The sequence below is a fragment of the Mastigoproctus giganteus genome, chromosome 5 (assembly GCF_048544385.1).
Source record: "Mastigoproctus giganteus isolate SK-2022 chromosome 5, ASM4854438v1, whole genome shotgun sequence".
NCBI classification, from domain to species: Eukaryota; Metazoa; Arthropoda; class Arachnida; order Uropygi; family Thelyphonidae; genus Mastigoproctus; species Mastigoproctus giganteus.
In genome coordinates this window covers 2,005,168-2,022,901 of record NC_143579.1, presented here as the reverse complement: position 1 = coordinate 2,022,901, position 17,734 = coordinate 2,005,168, and the positions used below count along the sequence as shown (strand labels likewise).

General features: G+C 35.6%; 1 protein-coding gene across 2 annotated transcripts in view; it reads left to right on the top strand.

Annotated features, from left to right (window-relative positions):
- Nucleotides 1-7,153, top strand: part of Mer (ezrin/radixin/moesin family protein merlin) — a 514,590-nt gene extending 507,437 nt beyond the window's left edge. For both annotated transcript variants that reach the window (XM_090373044.1, XM_090373043.1), the window contains one exon: nt 6,833-7,153. In XM_090373044.1, the coding sequence (XP_090229170.1) occupies nt 6,833-6,883 (51 nt within the window). In that variant the 3' untranslated portion in view covers nt 6,884-7,153. The remainder of the gene's footprint in view (nt 1-6,832) is intronic.
- Nucleotides 7,154-17,734: the final 10,581 nt, after the last annotated feature.

The following is a 17,734-nucleotide window of genomic DNA, read 5'->3' as shown; positions in this document are numbered from 1 at the left end:
GATGAATATGGCTAAAACAAAAGTAACGATGAACAGGTATGCCACGGAAAGGGAAATAATGATTGAAGGAGCAGTAATTGAAAAGGTGGAGTCATATACTTTTATGGGACAAGTTATTAGCTGTAATAATGATAAATGGCTGAAAGTCAAGAGAAGAATAAATTTTGGATGGATAGCATTCAGGAAATATAGTCACATACTGAAGAGCAATATCGCAGTTTGTCTGAAACGTAAAATAATGAATCAATGTATACTCCCCACCATGACTTTTGGAAGTGAAACTTGGGCACTCACCAAAAGAATGGAAGAGAAGCCGAGAACTACACAGCGAAGAATGGAACGAATTATATTGGGAATCAGACTTTTAGATAAGAAGAGAAACACATGGATTAGGCAGCAAACTCAATTAATGGACATTCTTATCAAAACTAAAGAATTAAAATGGTCTTGGGCAGGACACATAGCTCGAAGACATGATAACAGATGGACTAAAAAAATAACAGAATGGTACACAAGAGGAGCTAGAAGAAATCCTGGAAGACAAAGGCGGAGATGGATAGATGAAATTCATGAGTTTGTTTGTAGTAAATGGATGGCCAGTGCTCAAAACAGAAGGAACTGGAAAGTTGCTGGAGAGGCCTTCATCCTGCAGTGGATTGAAAATGGCTGATGATGATTGCTTCTGACATGGTTGGAATACCAGTTTAGCCAAAACAACAAAAGAAATGTGGCCACATATGCACATGATTTTTGTAGTGAGAAATTTACAGTTAACTTGGAATAGCAAAGATTATCTGACTTAATTCAAGGGATTTAACATTTGTGATTTTTTAGATGCTTGATATATTTTCTTAATTAAATATATTAAATTACACATTGGACCTACTTCTTGTACCTTCTGCCAGACCAATTTTTTTTTTTTTTTTTTATGTAAACCCCAAACAAGAGAGGTATTAGAACCTATAGTACTTAGTACCCTTCTTGGGTTGGAGGTTGAGAAGACGAAAGAAGATATTTGTTGACATTGGACTTGAACTTCTGTAGACTGTATTTTTCATGAAATACGTATGAAGGAAGGTTGTTCCAAAAAACAACAGTTGAATGAATAAAAGAGGAAGATGAAAAGTTGGTCCTGTCAGTTTGAAGTTGGACAATAAATGGATGTTGGCTGGTGGCGCCAGGTGTTCGGATTGTTTTGAAAGAGAGAGCTGGAATTATAGAAGCCAATTCAGAAGAACAGTGCCCATGGAAGTATCTGTAGAAGAGGCATGCAGCTGGCTGAAACAGTACGTCTATGAGACAGTGAATGGAGAGACTCTGTTAGAGATGAATGATTAATTAACCTAACTGCCCTCTTCGGAATGGAATCAAGAAGCCTGAGAGAAAATTTGTGGGCCCCACCCCAGATGTGGGAACAATATTCCATGGCAGGGAGGATTTGCGATTTATACAGAGTGAGCAGCTGTTTGGAAGAAAAGTAACGTCGAGAGCGAAAGAGAAAACCAGTTTTTTAGATGCAGAGGAAAAAATATTTGTAACGTGCTTGTGCCAAGAGAGATTAGAAGTCAGGGTAATCCCCAAAAGAGAGATATCATTTTGCCTAGAAATCGGAGTGTAACTAAAGATAAGCATAGGAGCAAAAGAATCCTTTTTGCGAGATATAAGACAAGATAGTTTTAGAAGGGTTGAAATCAAATAAGTTGTCTTTGCCCCACTGGAGAAATACCTGGAGATCAGCATTTAAGGAATTGATAGCAGATTTTCGAGAAGTTGAAGCTCATTGAGCAGGGCAATGTTTCTCAAAATGGAAAGTAGAATCCAATGTGCTATCATCAGCAAAACTATGGATAGGATTTCCAATCAATGAAAGAAGGTCAATAATATACAAGAGGAAAAGAGTGGGGGAAAGAAATGAACCTTGGGAGACACTGGCATTAGTGGAGAAGTTAGAAGGCAGAGAACCATTTACCATCACCCTCAGTGAGCGATCAGAGAGAAAACTGGATAACCAATTACTAAAAACAGTTGGCAAACCATAAGATGGAAGCTTATTTAGAAGACCTTTATGCCAAACCCAATCGAAAGCCTCTGAGATGTCAAGAGCAACTACTTGTGTTTCACTGAACCTTTCCATTGAATTAGTCCATAAATGGGTAACATAAGCCAGAATATCACCAGTGGATCGACACTGACAGAATCCATACTGGCGATCGTTGATCAGATGGAAGGTTTTTAGGTAGTTTAAGAGTTGGCGGTTAATTGATTTCTCCATTACTATAGAAAGAGTAGAAGTAATTGCAATGGGACGATAATTGGATGGAAGGGATTTGTCACTCTTTTTAGGAACTGGCTGGATATGCGCAAATTTCCAAGCAGAGGGAAAAACACCTTTGGAATACGAAAGTAAAAAAAGGCAGCAAAGAATAGGAATAAGTTCAGGAGCACAGGTTTTGAGAACAAGTAGAGAAATACCATCGGGACCTGGAGCTTTCTTAGCATCAAGATTCATCAAAATCCTTCTGACATCCTTTTGGCGAAAGGCAACAGGAGTCATTGATTGGAGAATGTTGGGAATGGTGGGAGGTGTTTTACCAAGACCAATTAATACATGAGTTAGAAGAAAAAAGGGATGCTAGCAGGTCAGCTTTGTCCTTGGCTGAACTGACAACAGAGCCGTCTGATTTGGATAGAGGTGGGCGCAGAGATGGGCAAAAGTTGCAGCCAATAGCATTGGCAAGCAACCAGAATGCTCGGCTACCATTAGGGCAAGAAGCAAGTTTTCTACTCTTAACCTGTTCAAACTCTAGTTTGGACTGATTAATAACTGCTTTACAATTGTTGTGAGCTTTGGTGTAGGCAGAAAATGAAACTGAAGAATTAGAAACAAGACAATTACGATATGCAACATTCTTCTCTTGAACAGCCTTAGCACATTTATTGGAAAATCAAGGTTTAGATAAAGGACGAGAGTTTAAAGTGGAGTTTGAGATAAAGGATTCCATTCCTGCAAGAATAATTTCACTGACACGGTCTGACAAACGTTTACATCAGAAGTTTTGAAACAGTAATCTGACCAAGGAAAAGAAGAAAAGAAATCTCGCAGGTAATTCCATTTTGCATTCTTGTAATGCCAAACAACACGAGATTTGGGAATAGCACGAGATAAGATAAAGGCTCAATTGGATAAGAGATAATCATCAAGTTGTGATCTTAAGTGCCTAAAGGACCTCTCATTTCAACCATGTGCTTAGAAGGGTTGTTTGTGAGAAAAAGATCAAGCGTGTTGGCTGTATGATTAGGATTGTCCAGTATTCTAGTAGGTAAATGAACAATCTGTGCAAGGTCATTAGTAATTGCAAAAGCCTCAGCATCTCGACCAGCTGGGCCGGTGTGCCTTGAAAACGGAAGCCAGCTGGAGTTGTGAACATTAAAATCACCAAGGAAAATTACCTCACTGTTAGGAAAGTTGGACTTGAGAAAGTCAAGTTGCAAGGAGAGGAAGTCAAAGAGCTCCAAGTGATTAGTGGAGTTGGGAGAACAGTAGAGACAACAGATGAAGTTGACACAATGAGGTAGAGAGATTTTAAGCCACAGAAGATCAAAGAGTGGAGATTCCAAATTGCCAAGTCTCTGACAGGGAATATCAGAACAGACATATGCACAAGTACCACCTTTGAGGCAAAAGGTGGGCATCTGAGATGGCCACCTTTTGCCTCAAATTTGGGCATCTGAGATGAGCAGTAGTTGAATCAACTGATAACTGAGATTCTATCAGAAAAAGTGCATGGGATTTGGCAGACTGCAAGTGGAAATGGACATCGTTGAGATTAGAACTGAGACCACGTATATTTGTGAAATGAATTAGGAAGTGCTTGGGAGGTTTAGGTGTTTTCGCAGATAAGCTTGCTCTATTAGTTTGACAATTCACGGTGTATTCAATAGTAAGAAAAAAATTGGGTGGCTGTTGCTGTATGAAGTAATGAAATTTTTGGATATGGCATACATAGGGTAAGAATATACCCAGATCCTTGACATAACGTGGCCTCGACAATGCTCCCTGCATACACACTACTCATACTCCCTCCAGTCACTATCTGGCAGAGTAGAGGGAGCAAGATTATCAGCACTGATCGCCCAATGCTTCTCTCATAGACCGAAACATCTGCACATCGTGATCCCCAAAAGATCTACATATACAAACCTACTGGATACCCTATTTAAAATTCAAACTGCTCTCAACAGTAAATCTCAGCTAGACGTCATCTTCCTGGATATTTCATCTGCTTATGATAAGCTCTCAATTCCCGCTCTCATCAACATTCTGGAAAAGTACTTTGGCATTACTGGAAGCCTGCTAAAAACCATCAACCGCATCCTTACACCAAGACAACTCATCATCACCTATAAATCCTTCCAACAGGAGTGCAGTATAACGAGAGAAGTACCACAGGGAGGTGTCCTATCCTGTGTACTGTTCGCCGCTGCCCTTGAACCCTTCCTCGCAAGGTATACTGATTTCTCATCATATGCCGACGACCTCAAATTATACATAACGTCTAAAGAAGCTGAACAAACTCACCTGACTAATCAGCGAGTCTCCGTTCTGATTGACAGCCTTGTAGCATATCTACTGCAGATAGGTCTGGAAATAAATGCATCAAAGTCAGCTCAACTTACCTTTACAAAAAAGAGAATAAAAAATGACATCACAGCCTATCACAAGGGAGTGCAGATAAGGAAAGTGAAGTCTCACACCGACCTCGGCTTGACTTAGGACGAGGGCCTCACTTTTCAGACCCACTTCTCGACCATGAAAACTAAGACTTTCTCGGCGATGTGGGCAATTCGACAAGAGCTGACGGGGTTACTGAACGTAGATGTAGTCGGAGGATACGTTCAGCGGTGCCTACAACCTATCGCATTGTATGCATCACCAATCTGGTCTTCTGCCCCGACGTTGTACATAAATAGATTCCTCGCAGTCGAGTACTGGGTAATGCGATGGATGAACAGGGTCTCAGGCAATGCTTTCACCTCTCCAGGGCTGTGTTATATACCAACTTAAATATGACTCCCTGGAGAGTTCACATTGCATCCAGAAATATTCTTCTTCTTTCTCAGATGCTTACCGGTGTGATTGACGCCCCCAGTCTTCGAGGACTTATCTCTACTCCACGTGCTGGACGCAGTACTTACCTTTGCATTCTAAACTATCCAACCTGTGCTGTCTGAAGAACTTCTTCCCAAACAACGCAGTGAACCTTTTCAACATTGACAATAGACCCTGTGAAATACTCCGAAAGCAAGCAGTACAGAGTGAAGAGCATCTCAGAAGCGCACTGCTTACTTCAACTATAATCTTGACAATGAGTGAACTTGTAAACAATATTGTAAATATACGCACTTGTGTAAATATTGTAAATAATTGTATTCGTGCATTTTTGTACACTCTTCTTATATTGTAAATACTGTAAATAATTGTAATTTTTGCTTTTTGTACACCCTTCTTATATTGTATATAATTGCAATTCTTGCATTTTGTACACCCTTCTAGCCGGTCGGCTGTGTATAAGGGGTGAAAGCAAACACTTGCTATTTTTTAATAAACGGATTTTAATAATAATAATAATTATACACTAGCTGATTCGGAAGCCTCCTAGAGAGTTTCCAATAGGTTCGGTCTGGTGTACTAACTAGCAACCGGCCTGCGAACACCGTTTTAGAGTTGTACCCTCGAAGTGTAAGGAATATTGGATCTCGCCATGATGTTCATCATAACCTCAAAAGTCATCAATCGTACTGCATGATGGAAGAGATAGGAAAGGGTTGAACGGAACTTAGCTCTAGAGACTAAACATGGGTTCCACCACTTCAAACCTCCAATAAGCAAAGTGGTGGTATTGCACCGGTTGATGAGTCATCTACCACCTAGTACTGCCTGGTAACATAGAGGGGCGGCATTCCTCCATGTGGTGTGGGTGCCACACCTTGACCCCTGCTTACGTTGGTTCTCACCTGGGTGGTCACCCACCATGTACTTGTGCATGGAGGTTATACCCAGGATTACTAACAGTCCCACCATCGTGAACGTGCAAGCAGAGGATTTGGCTGTCACAGACTATCCGGACTTCGCCGAAATTGGGTCCACTTTACTTGAGGTCACCCGAATATCAGTTCCATCAGCGTTTTAGACGCTGAAACTTAATGATACTTAATACAGTTAACAACGTGAAATTTAATTTCACATTGTGTTAACTGTAGAATGAAAAAGAGCTAAGCAGTGAGAAATTAATAAGGGCTCTTACTCGAACATAATTTGCAGAAAGTAAAGAGAAACTACTGCACTATGCTTCCCAAGAATAATCACCATGGCTAGTATTTCATCTCACCCAAGATAGAGAGAACTACAGCGTGGTGATCGCCAACCTCCATTAGGAGACTGCATCAAAAGAACTAGAACATAATACTCATTCTTAAATTGAATGAGAGGAAAGAAAGGGGTTGCAGAATTTTTTTTTTTTTTTTAATCTTATTCTATACATGTTCTGGAATGAGTAACAATTGAGATATTTTATAATTTTTCATTTAGAAATAAATTAATTGTATTATATTGTGTTACTATGTTTTAGGGAATGTATTGTAAGAAACATCAACCTATGCCTAGATAAGATTTTTAAAATGAAATGAGAAAGTTGTAGCATTACATAAAAGTATTCTGATTTTTGACAATTATATTTTATATTATTATAACATTATTTGTAAGATATTTGTTCATAAAGTGCATTGTTTTTGAAAATAGAACTACAGTAAAAATTTATTTTATTTTTTATAGACAAAGTCGGGGTCTACCAAAGCCAGAGTGGCCTTCTTTGAAGAATTATGAATCATATGTTGAAGTATGCTGTTTATGAATCATTTGTTAAAATCTGCTGTTGTACAAAAAGATAAGAGCTTTAATGGATTTGAGTCAACTTATAATGTATGTACTATGGAATATGTGTATGTTGCCTGGCAAAGAATGAAACTTATATCCATTGTGCTGTACACTGGTTTGCCCATGAAGTGTTCCATTGGATTGCTATCATAACCTGTTTTACAGTCACAATAGCAAGATTAGTGCCTTAGTTCTGCCTGTGATATATATACTTAAGAAGAAAACTTTTATCACATACTACTGAATGAAAACTTGTATTCAATTATTGAATTGCAGCTTTATTATTATTATTTTTTTTTTTTGCAATATAAAGGAATCTCTCTGTGCCCTTTTATTGTCTTCATTTTTAATATTAGAGAATATTAAGATAAATAATAAACTATTAGTATTAGTTTATTATTTATTAGCTTTTTTAAAATATTGTGCATATCATTAAAAAAAAGGACATTTTTCATTGTATGTTTATGTAACAGTACAAGGTAATCACATTTAGAATAGTAAAGAGTTGTACTTACAAAAAGAAAAATTTCAACTTGTCATGACTGCTTACCATTATACAGGGTGGTCATAAAGTCCTGCACTGGTTTTAAATTTTAATAACTAAAGTTATATATTAAAGTAGCACCGCTTAATTTTCACCACTCACCTGTTGATGAATCCACTTGGACGTGATAAGATTATAGGAGACACATAATTAATAAGAATGAGAGACTTATACTAAAACACTACTGAAGTTGTGGTTCAATTTAAATTTTTAAAAATTAAAACAATGAAATTAATTAAACCCTTTAAAAAATATATGTATGTAAGAAAGCAATGTACATTCCATTTCACAGTTGTCAATTAAAATCAAGAAGGTTTTTTTTTTTTTTTTTTTTTTTTTTTATAGTATGATTTGATCAATACACGAAGGAACCAGTTTTTCCTGCTTCCTTCTTGTATCATGACCATGAGATCCAACCAAATAGTACGACACCATCGTGATATCCAAGCCCGAGGCGGGAATCGAACCCATGACCTTTGGGTTGCCAGGCAGGCACTTTACCCACCCAGCTAGCCCGGTCGTCATGAAGGTGGTAATAATCCTCAATAGATTAATTATTAACGAAAAGCCAATAGTTGTGCACGAGCAACTTTCGATATTCGTCTTCTGTTAGCTTTGTGAGAAGAGGAATGCGAACGTTATTAATAAGAAGAACTATTACCCGAGATGCAATTCAGAGCACATGGGAACTTCATTTGTTCCAAGTCCCAAATAGGGGAGAAGTTGATTGGGAGTTTTGTGTTTAATACATTAAATGATGTGTGCTGATGAAACTATTCAATAACTGAACCTTCATTTTGGAGAATTTTATAATTAGATTTCAATTTAATTATAGTAATAGCTGAATCAATCAGTGGATTATGATTGTGGGAATGGACGTGCTGTGTTAATTCCGTACTAGATAGGTTAGACTTAAAACTATTAAAATGATAATACACGCACGTGTATTAGAGATTTTGGAAGTACCAAATTTAGTTGTGGTGCTCCCAATATAACAGTCATTACAGTCAATTTGGCATTGAATTAGATATATAATATTATTATAATCCTGTGTGTATTTGTGTGTTGTTCTATATGTATTAAATTTGGAACCTAGTTTATTATATGAAGAAAAAACTTTTGTGTTTGCAAAGACTTGCCGAAGGCATTTCGCAAATTGCCTGTGGTAAGGGAGAACGACTTGGGTTCCTGGTTTTCCATCATGATAATTGTTGTGTTGATGTGGGTTATTAATTCTGTTATTAACCTTGACAATGGTATCATTTATCAACCATAGTGGATACTTCCTATGTAAGAATTTTTCCGTGAGGTATTTAAGTTCAATGCCAAAATCATCCTGTGTATAACTATATTTAATGGCATTATGGATCTGGTTAAAAAGAACCACTTCTTTAATGTATAGAGGGTGATGCGAATGAAAATGTAGAAATTTAACCGTGTGTGTTTTTTTCCTGTAAATCCTGGTAATCTTGTGCCCACTTTATAAATAGTAAGTTTTAAGAAATTGATTGAATTATCTATTTCCTTTTCGAGGGTAAACTTTACTCTCTTGTGTATCGTGTTGAATGTGTTAAGCAATACATCGATAGTTTCCTTGTTACAAATTAGACAAATATCATGTAAAGCCTAAGATTAGAGGGAAGCACTTTTTGTTCGATGGAAGCCAAATAAATTTCTGACGATGGGGCTGATATACCTAGATTGGAGGGAGACCGTATACCTGTTCATAAATTTTGTTCTGAAAACGAAATTGTTTTGCTTTGAGTAGGAATGACGTGAGTTCCAAAATACTACTAATATTAAAGTTAGTCCGTTTAATCAAAGTGTCATCTGCGGTTAATAATTCCCTTAAGGCTTGCAAAGCACCTTCTATGTGTACATTCATGTATAAAGATATAAGAAGCGGTTCTTTTTAACCAGATCTATAATGCCGTTAAATATAGTTATACACAGGATGATTTTGGCATCAAACTTAATTACCTCACGGAAAAATTCTTAGATAGGAAGTATCCACTATGGTTGATAAATGATACCATTGTCAAGGTTAATAACAGAATTGACCCATGTCAATGCAACAATTATCATGATGGGAAACTAGGAACCCAAGTCGTTCTCCCTTACCATGGGCAATTCGCGAAATGCCTTCAGCAAGTCCTTGCAAACACAAATATAACCATAGTTTTTTCGTCATATAATAAACTAGGTTCCAAATTCAATACATATAGAACAACACACAAATACACTACACAGGATTATAATAATATTATATATCTAATTCAATGCCAAATTGACTGTAATGCCCTGTTATATTGGGATCACCACGACTAAATTTTGTACTTCCAAAATCTCTAATACGCACGTGTATTATCATTTTAATAGTTTTAAGTCTAACTTATCTAGTACAGAGTTAACACAGCATGTCCATTCCCACAATCATAATCCACTGATTGATTCAGCTATTACTATAATTAAATTGGAATCTAATTATAAAATTCTCCAAAATGAAGCTTTAGTTATTAAATGGTTTCATCGGCAGACGTCATTGAATGTATTAAACACAAAACTCCCAATCAACCTCTTCCCTGTTTGGGACTTGACACAAAGTTCCCACACGCTCTTAATTGCATCTTGGGTAATAGCTCTTCTTATTAATAACATTCACATTCCTCTTCTAACAAAGCTAACTGAAGTTGGGTATCGAAAGTCACTCGTACACAACTATTGGCTTTCCATTAATAATTAATCTATTCAGGGTTATTACCACCATCACGAATTTAATTGACAACCATGAAATGGAATGTACATTCCCTTTCTTAAGCTCATATTTTTAATGGGTTTAATTAATTTCATGTTTTAATTTTTAAAAATTTAAATTGAACCACAACTTCAGTAATGTTTTAGTACAAGTAAGTCTCTCATTCTTATTAACTATGTGTCTTCTATAATTTCATCACATCCAGGTGGATTCGTCAAGAGGTGAGTGCTGAAAATTAAGTGGTGCTACTTTAATATATTTAGTCATTATAACACAACACATAAGGAGTCCTTAAACTTACAGTTAACTAAAGTTATACAAATGATAGAACCATTTAGTAAAAAATATATGAAGGTTCAAGTCTTAAAGTTTTTTATATAATAATTTCATCCTTGTAAATCTGATTTTTCTTTTGTGTATTTATATTTTATATTTTATCAATTTCTCTTTTATTTGGCGTCTCCGTAGCCAGGTGGGCAGGAGCAGCAGTGCATAGCTGATTAGACCGGGGTTCGAGCCCGTGACTACCAAATACGGAGGATGCGGAAAGGTCAGGGAATGACCACTGCCTATCCCCGGAGCAATATGGCCTTAGTTGCTAATGCTCCAAATAACAAACAATCTCTTTTATTTGCAGATATTGAATGACTGCAAATGGCGACAATTGAAGAAACGGTTAAATGTATGCTTTGGCTTGCAGAGTTTAAATCAGTAACAGCTGTAAGAAGAAAGTTCATTACTCATTATAAAAAAGGTGCACCCCATAAAAAGTCAGTATAGGCGGATGAAAGATTTTAAAGAAACTGGATGAGTTAATGACAAACCACGATCTGGGAGAACCCGGACAATGGCAGCCATGTTGAAGTGTGATAATTAAAAACTGCGTTAAGAATAAAACTTTAATACTTGGACTTTTATATAATTTTTACTGAATAGTTGTATCATTTGTATAACTTTAGTTATTAAAATTTAAAGCTGGTGCAGGGACTTTTTGACCACTCTGTATAGCAAGTCTAATTCTATCATACTATTGTGACTTAAGTTATTTATATTGCATAGTGCCATCTAGGGCAACCAAAAAAAAAAAAAAAAAAAAAATCCACATAATGCATTAGATTCTGAAATGAAAGTTATAGAAATAAAACTTAAATGAATTCATTCATTTGCTATTATCCACTTATGTTTGATTTTTTGAACCCTATAAAATATTCAAAAGTTATTCATTTCAGTGCCTCTTTATGTTTGTATTTTTCAGTTTTCTTCACTAGAGAGTGAAACAAATATAATTGAGTTGGGTACCTTAATTTACCTTATCAGAAAATGTAATCTCCACTTTCTGCTTACGCTTGCACTATTTAAATGCTGTTACTAATACTTCTGTTCATATGTACAGCACTTTTATTCATATCTCAATCCTCATGATATCCATCGCCATGGACAGTATTGGTTAATCAATATATAGTAGATAAAACTGCACATTGTTTATTTATTGTCAGTAGGTATTGGCTGTGGCCAAATAATGCATTTGGCCACAAATATGGAAGTTATGAGGGATTGAGCCTGCATGCTGCCACAAAAAATGTGCAGCACCATTTTTACTATGATGTTAGTGTGTTAGCTGCCAAAAACAGTGAAGATGTTAACTCTTTTAGTTGCTTTGGAGCTGTATTCAGAATATAAAAAGAATTCATATATGCAACATGTGACACAGTTTTAGTTGTGATTGCACTTTCTCATTAACCAAATTCTCTTTCACGCTTTTTTTTTTTTTTCATTACAAATAATCCCACTTAACATAGCTAGTTTAACCTATCAGCAGGTGTGATGTGATGTGTAAGTGGATATGGAGGGTTACTTTCTTTTTTTTTTTTTTTTTTTTATCCAAACCATTTCTTATATTTCATGAAATATGAAAATTTCAACATGTATAAATAACAAATTTTATAAATAGCATGGTGTCTTATTTGCATAACTGATAATTTTTAGACAAGTTAAACACTTTTTATACGTGTACGTTTTAAAAATTGTTTCTGTATTTTCCAGATCACTAGGAATGTAATCCTCTCTTATCACAGTTTGCTGTTTATTAGGGTTCACCTTACATCTACAATTTATAGGTGATATGTGCACTAGAAATTCAAAATTTTTGTAGCAAATTAAAAAAAGCTTGAGTATACCTAGTGGCATTTTAAATGGATACAATGGTTTATTAATGCCACTTGCAAAAACAAATAGTGAAGTTGAAAATATTAAAATAAATCCAATATAAGCATATAACATTCCTCTCAAAAAATGTACAAAGTAGAGGATATGGAAATATAATTTAAAGAGATAATAGTAGCATTCTTTTAATTTTTTTTTAAGGAAATTTAACCAAAAGTCTGTTCATAGACAAGATTTGATTTTCTGCATTTTAAAATTGAAATAGGTACTGATGCTCTATTTAATATATAGTGTGAATTCTGCTGTCTTCTTATCAAACTGAAACACATTCACACTTCTGCATTACGGCAAAAAACAATGAATAAGAACAAAGCAATTTTATATATGAGATTGATTTGAAAAGTTTCTTGCCTACCAATAATATTAAAATTACAAATGTTTAGTGTACTTTCTAGAATAATGTAAAGTAACATGTGTACTTTCTAGAATAATCATTTAAATGTTTGTTTGTTTGTTTTTTTTTTTCTTTTTTATTTAGATTTAAAAAAGTAATGTCCATTGAAACTAATAATTTCACAAAAGAAGACAGCTATATCAGTAATGAAATTCTTTTTAAGGACTGTGTGGGAAGAAAATCTGTGATAATATGATGTAAACCATAAACAATGATTGTTCAATATACAGAACCACCAAAAACTTAATTGCTGAATTCAAAAGAGATCATGGTCTCCTAATGTTTCACGCAGGTCTGGATCACCTATGACTGTGTCAACCACACAAAACACTTCACTATTAATATTAGACTAGCTAAATGATGCAAGGAAGAGAACTTTTTCACATCTAATCACTCATACTTTTCCCATTGTCAAAAGCTGACCATCCAGGCTCCTGCTTTGAACTTTACCAAACTGCCTTGGCAGGTTATTTATTCCAGTGATCTGCAACATTCTGATCTTGAAGTTACCGACAGGTAACTTCAAGATTCAACCTTTTGTTAATACTGGGCCTTAGTAATAGCCATAAAGTACAGTGAAGCCAGAGGCTTTTGCAACACTAACAGAAAAAAATAAATAATAAAATAAAATACTGCCCTCTGTGTTTTCCTTTTCCCAAACCATCAGCCTCACCTACCCACTGAATCAAGTTGTTCAAGTGAGTGAGAATTTGCTAGATAAAAGAAAACTTTACACTTTTGACTATAGTTCTTCACGTTCATTTGAATTTATTTCCCCTAGCTGTAGCATAATGTAATACCATAAAAATTTTAAGTTCAGTCATTTTACTCTTCCTAGACAAACCCAAATCTTTCTGTATACCAAGTTACCGAGCTCTGCTGTTATGGTCTCTTCATATTTATAGAGCCTTTCCATTATGGATGCTTTAGCCAGTCTTACCTATAGTGTGCCTATCCTTTTGACACATTTCAAGAAAAGTTTGGAATACAGTATTCTCAACTACGTTATAGACTTTATTAATTAATTAAAAATTGTTCAATAAATCAAGGAGAGCCTATAGTTCCCACAGGATACTATGAACTCCACTTGCAGCCTGTCTGCACTACACAAAGAATTTCGTGTCTGCCAGTATTTTAATTTGCCCCTTTCTTTCCCTATAATTTTTAATCCTCGCCCACAGTGTATATGCCCTTTTTGAGTTATTTTCCAAGTATAAAACCTTACATTTTGCATTTGCAACATTGAAACATAGTTACCACTTTTCCAATCATCGCATCATCTGCAAAATTAACCTGAATTAACCACTCTTCTATTTATTATGGGGAAATGTAAACGTGATTGAAACATTTCAGATTAAAATTTTAATCATTTTAAAAAACGCTTAAACCATGAAAAAGTACAGCAAAATAATGTTGTTGATGGGTTATAGGGTACCCACCCTTGCAATCTTCACATCATTTGCAAAATCAGTGTCATTTAAGAAAATCAGAAACAGGATAGGCCAAGCAGTAATTCTTGTGGTGCTCAACTTCTAATCGTAGCTTGTTCTGAAGAGTAACCAACAATTACACTCCTTTATCTCCTGAATGTTACTTGTAATTCAATATGTTCTACTTGCATAGTAATCTGCCATGTCGGATAGTTTGCTCAAATGCTTTGCTAAAGTTCAGATAAACAGTGTTGAATTTGTTTCTTTCATCTAACTCATGAGTGGCACTCTCATAATAGTTTATTAGATTATTTAAACAAGATTTTTTCTGTACAGAAATATGCTTGTACTCCCTTGAGAGAACTGTTCCTGTGTAGATGACCTACGTTTCATTTTTAATCATTGCCTTCATGATTTTCTCTACCACTAAATTAAGCCCGACCAGTCTATTATCCACTTCGTGTATTGGAACATGTTGGGATTGGTAATACATTTGATCCAGCTCCATTTCAAGGAAATCACCTCTGATTCTAATAGAAACCTTACCTATAGTGCTTAGTATTGTGCATGGGTTGAAGGTTGGGAAGATGAAAGAAGGCACTTTACTTTTCTGATGCAAGTGTTTTCTTATTAAACAAGCCAATTTCCATGTTGCTGATTTTGCAATGCTCAGATTCACTGACATATTTTCTCCTTTCTGTGAAGGGATTTTGATCTGCAAAGGATGATGCAAAGTACCCATTCAATTTATCAGCTACCTCAGCTGGGTTGTAAATAATTTTTCCTCAACCACTAGTGAAGGATCAGTCTTTAACACAGTGAATACAATTACCATGCCCTTTGAGATGTCTGGTAAAATGCCTGAATTTGAATCCTGTCATTGACACAAAGAATTTTTATGGGATATTTCAGTGTAACTGTTCTAGTTGGCCCCATGCAAGAATTGCATGGTTTTTCCTCCTAGCAAATCAGGGTTTTCATCCAGCAAACAGGCAAATTGAGGCGCCTCCGTAACCAGGTGAGCAGGAGCTGCAGTGCCGTAGCACACGCTTCTTGATTAGACCGGGGTTTGAGCCCGTGACCACCAAATACAGAGGATGCGAAAAGGTCAGGGAATGACCACCGCATATCCCTGGAGCAATATGGCCTTAGTTGCTAATGTTCCTAAAAAAAACCAAATAACAAATAACAGGCAAATTGAACCTAGGGGACATGAAATTTATGGACACTATATACTGACATCTCATAGCCTTAGTTGTTTTGATGCTTAACACACACAAACACACATCAAGAAAAAGCAAAGCTTATACACCAGCAAAAAAAAAAAAAAAAAAAAAAATCTCCATTCCCTCATAATAACTTTTCCAAACCCTTAAATTTATTCAAACTACCTACTTTCATAACACTAGGCTAGGTAGAAGTTTATTCCACAAGTAATTACTCTTGGACTGACTGCAAGTTTTCAGAGAGCTATTGACAACAATCCTTTTCTAGTTTAAATTTTTACCTCTTCTGAGAAAGAGTAAGGATTTAGTTTACTTAACTATTATTAAGTATTTAGGCCTATACACCCAATTAGGTCACCATTCAGATGCCTATTTTCCAAAGATTGCAATCTTTGGAAACAGAACTCCAGTCTTTCTTGGTAAAAATATCCTTTTGTACCTCCAACTAATCTTATTGCTCATCTCTGCACTCTTTCTAACAGATCTGTGTCCTTCCTAAAATGAGGTTTTCAAAGCTGGATGCAGTATTTCACATGTCTAAACCATTGCCTTATACAATGGGATATTTCCATCTGTCTGTTCTAGCAAAATTCTTGAGTATCAACCCCATGAGTTGTTCTAGCAGCCTGATTGCATTGCTTAGAGAATTTTGTGTCTGACTGTAAAATTACCTCTAAATCTTTTTTATACTCCACTATTTTGAGTTTTTTTCCTAACTGCTGAAATGGTATGTTATTCTATGATTCCTGCTGCCCAAATACAGCACTCTTCATTTATCAATATTAAACCTCAATTGCTAATTTTCAGCCCATCTATTTCTTTGTCTAGGTTTTCTTGAAGTATCATACCCTGATTACTCTCATAAGTAGTTATAAATGGTGGCCATTTATAACTACTCTTTGGCTTCTATTACTTTGACAATCTCTTTATCCATAGTATAAATTTGAAGTTGTAGTAGCTCTTTTAACAAGTGATTTCTTATACTCAGTCTTTCCCATCCTAATAGAACTATAGAGTTATGTGCTTCAGTGCTTTTTATAGCACTATAACTGCTATGTTCTTTTCATAATTCTATAACTGTCATATGCTATTTTTTTTTTTTTTTTTTGCTCTGTTAAATTAACCAATTCCTTATTCACTGACCTCAACACATCCTTCTCATGCTATATTTTCTTAATGGTATGTGTGACTGGCAGTGATCTCCATGGTTAGCTTGCACAGCAAGTAAGGAGGTTATTTGAGTCCATATGCTGCCACAAAAATTTCAATGACCATTTTGAATTGCCACCAAAAATCTGGTTGCCCTAAATGATTCAGTATGTGTGAAGTCCGAATGAATGAATGAATGAATGAATATGAGAATAAATGAAAATTATTTATTTATGCATGGTGGCTTACATTATGGTGTCTGAAATTATTCCATTATGCCATCCTCTGTCTTTTCACCTTCTATTCATCCTCTGTCTTCAACCTTGTCAATCACCTTTTTTTTTTTTTTTTTTTTTAATTAAAACCCATGCCCTCCCTTTTAACACCTGAGATTGCACTCTTCATGAACTACCTTGGCATTCCAAGATCATTCCCTGTTTTAAATTTTTGATCACAAAGGTGAGTTATCTTCTATTTGTTCCAGTCAGTAGGAAGCACTTTAAAATCTTCCATAACAAGGCATTGGCATTTACTTTTCTCCCCCATGCCATCTTCATATGGAAGCTCACATCACACTCTTCATGGTCTTGAGGTTTACAGCATACTCCACTCTTATTTTTCCTTTTCCTAACCTTGCACCACAAACACAATGTTACATGCATTACTTCTGATTCTGTGAGTGCTTTTGTAGCACACATAGGACAAGTAGCATGACTTTCCCCCTCCCAAATCCTACCCCAGTCCCTTTTCACCTTCTATCCATCCTACATAAATTGCATATGATATAGAAAATAGAGTGAAATAGGAGCATTTTTTTTTTTTTTTTTTTTTTTTTTGGCTGATGCTGCATAAGCTTGCTTTTTTACATCATATGCCTCTACTAATACTAATGCTAAAAACTCATTGTCCCCTATTTCTGTGTGATCAAATAAATATCATCTCTGTAGCTGTAACTCATTAGCATCTATTTCATTACCTCTTTCAATGAATATGATAATTTATGTTGCATCAAGTATTCTTGGTGATGCTGAACATTTAACCTTGGTCCTTGGCACTAACCTGAATTTTTCTAGTCTTCT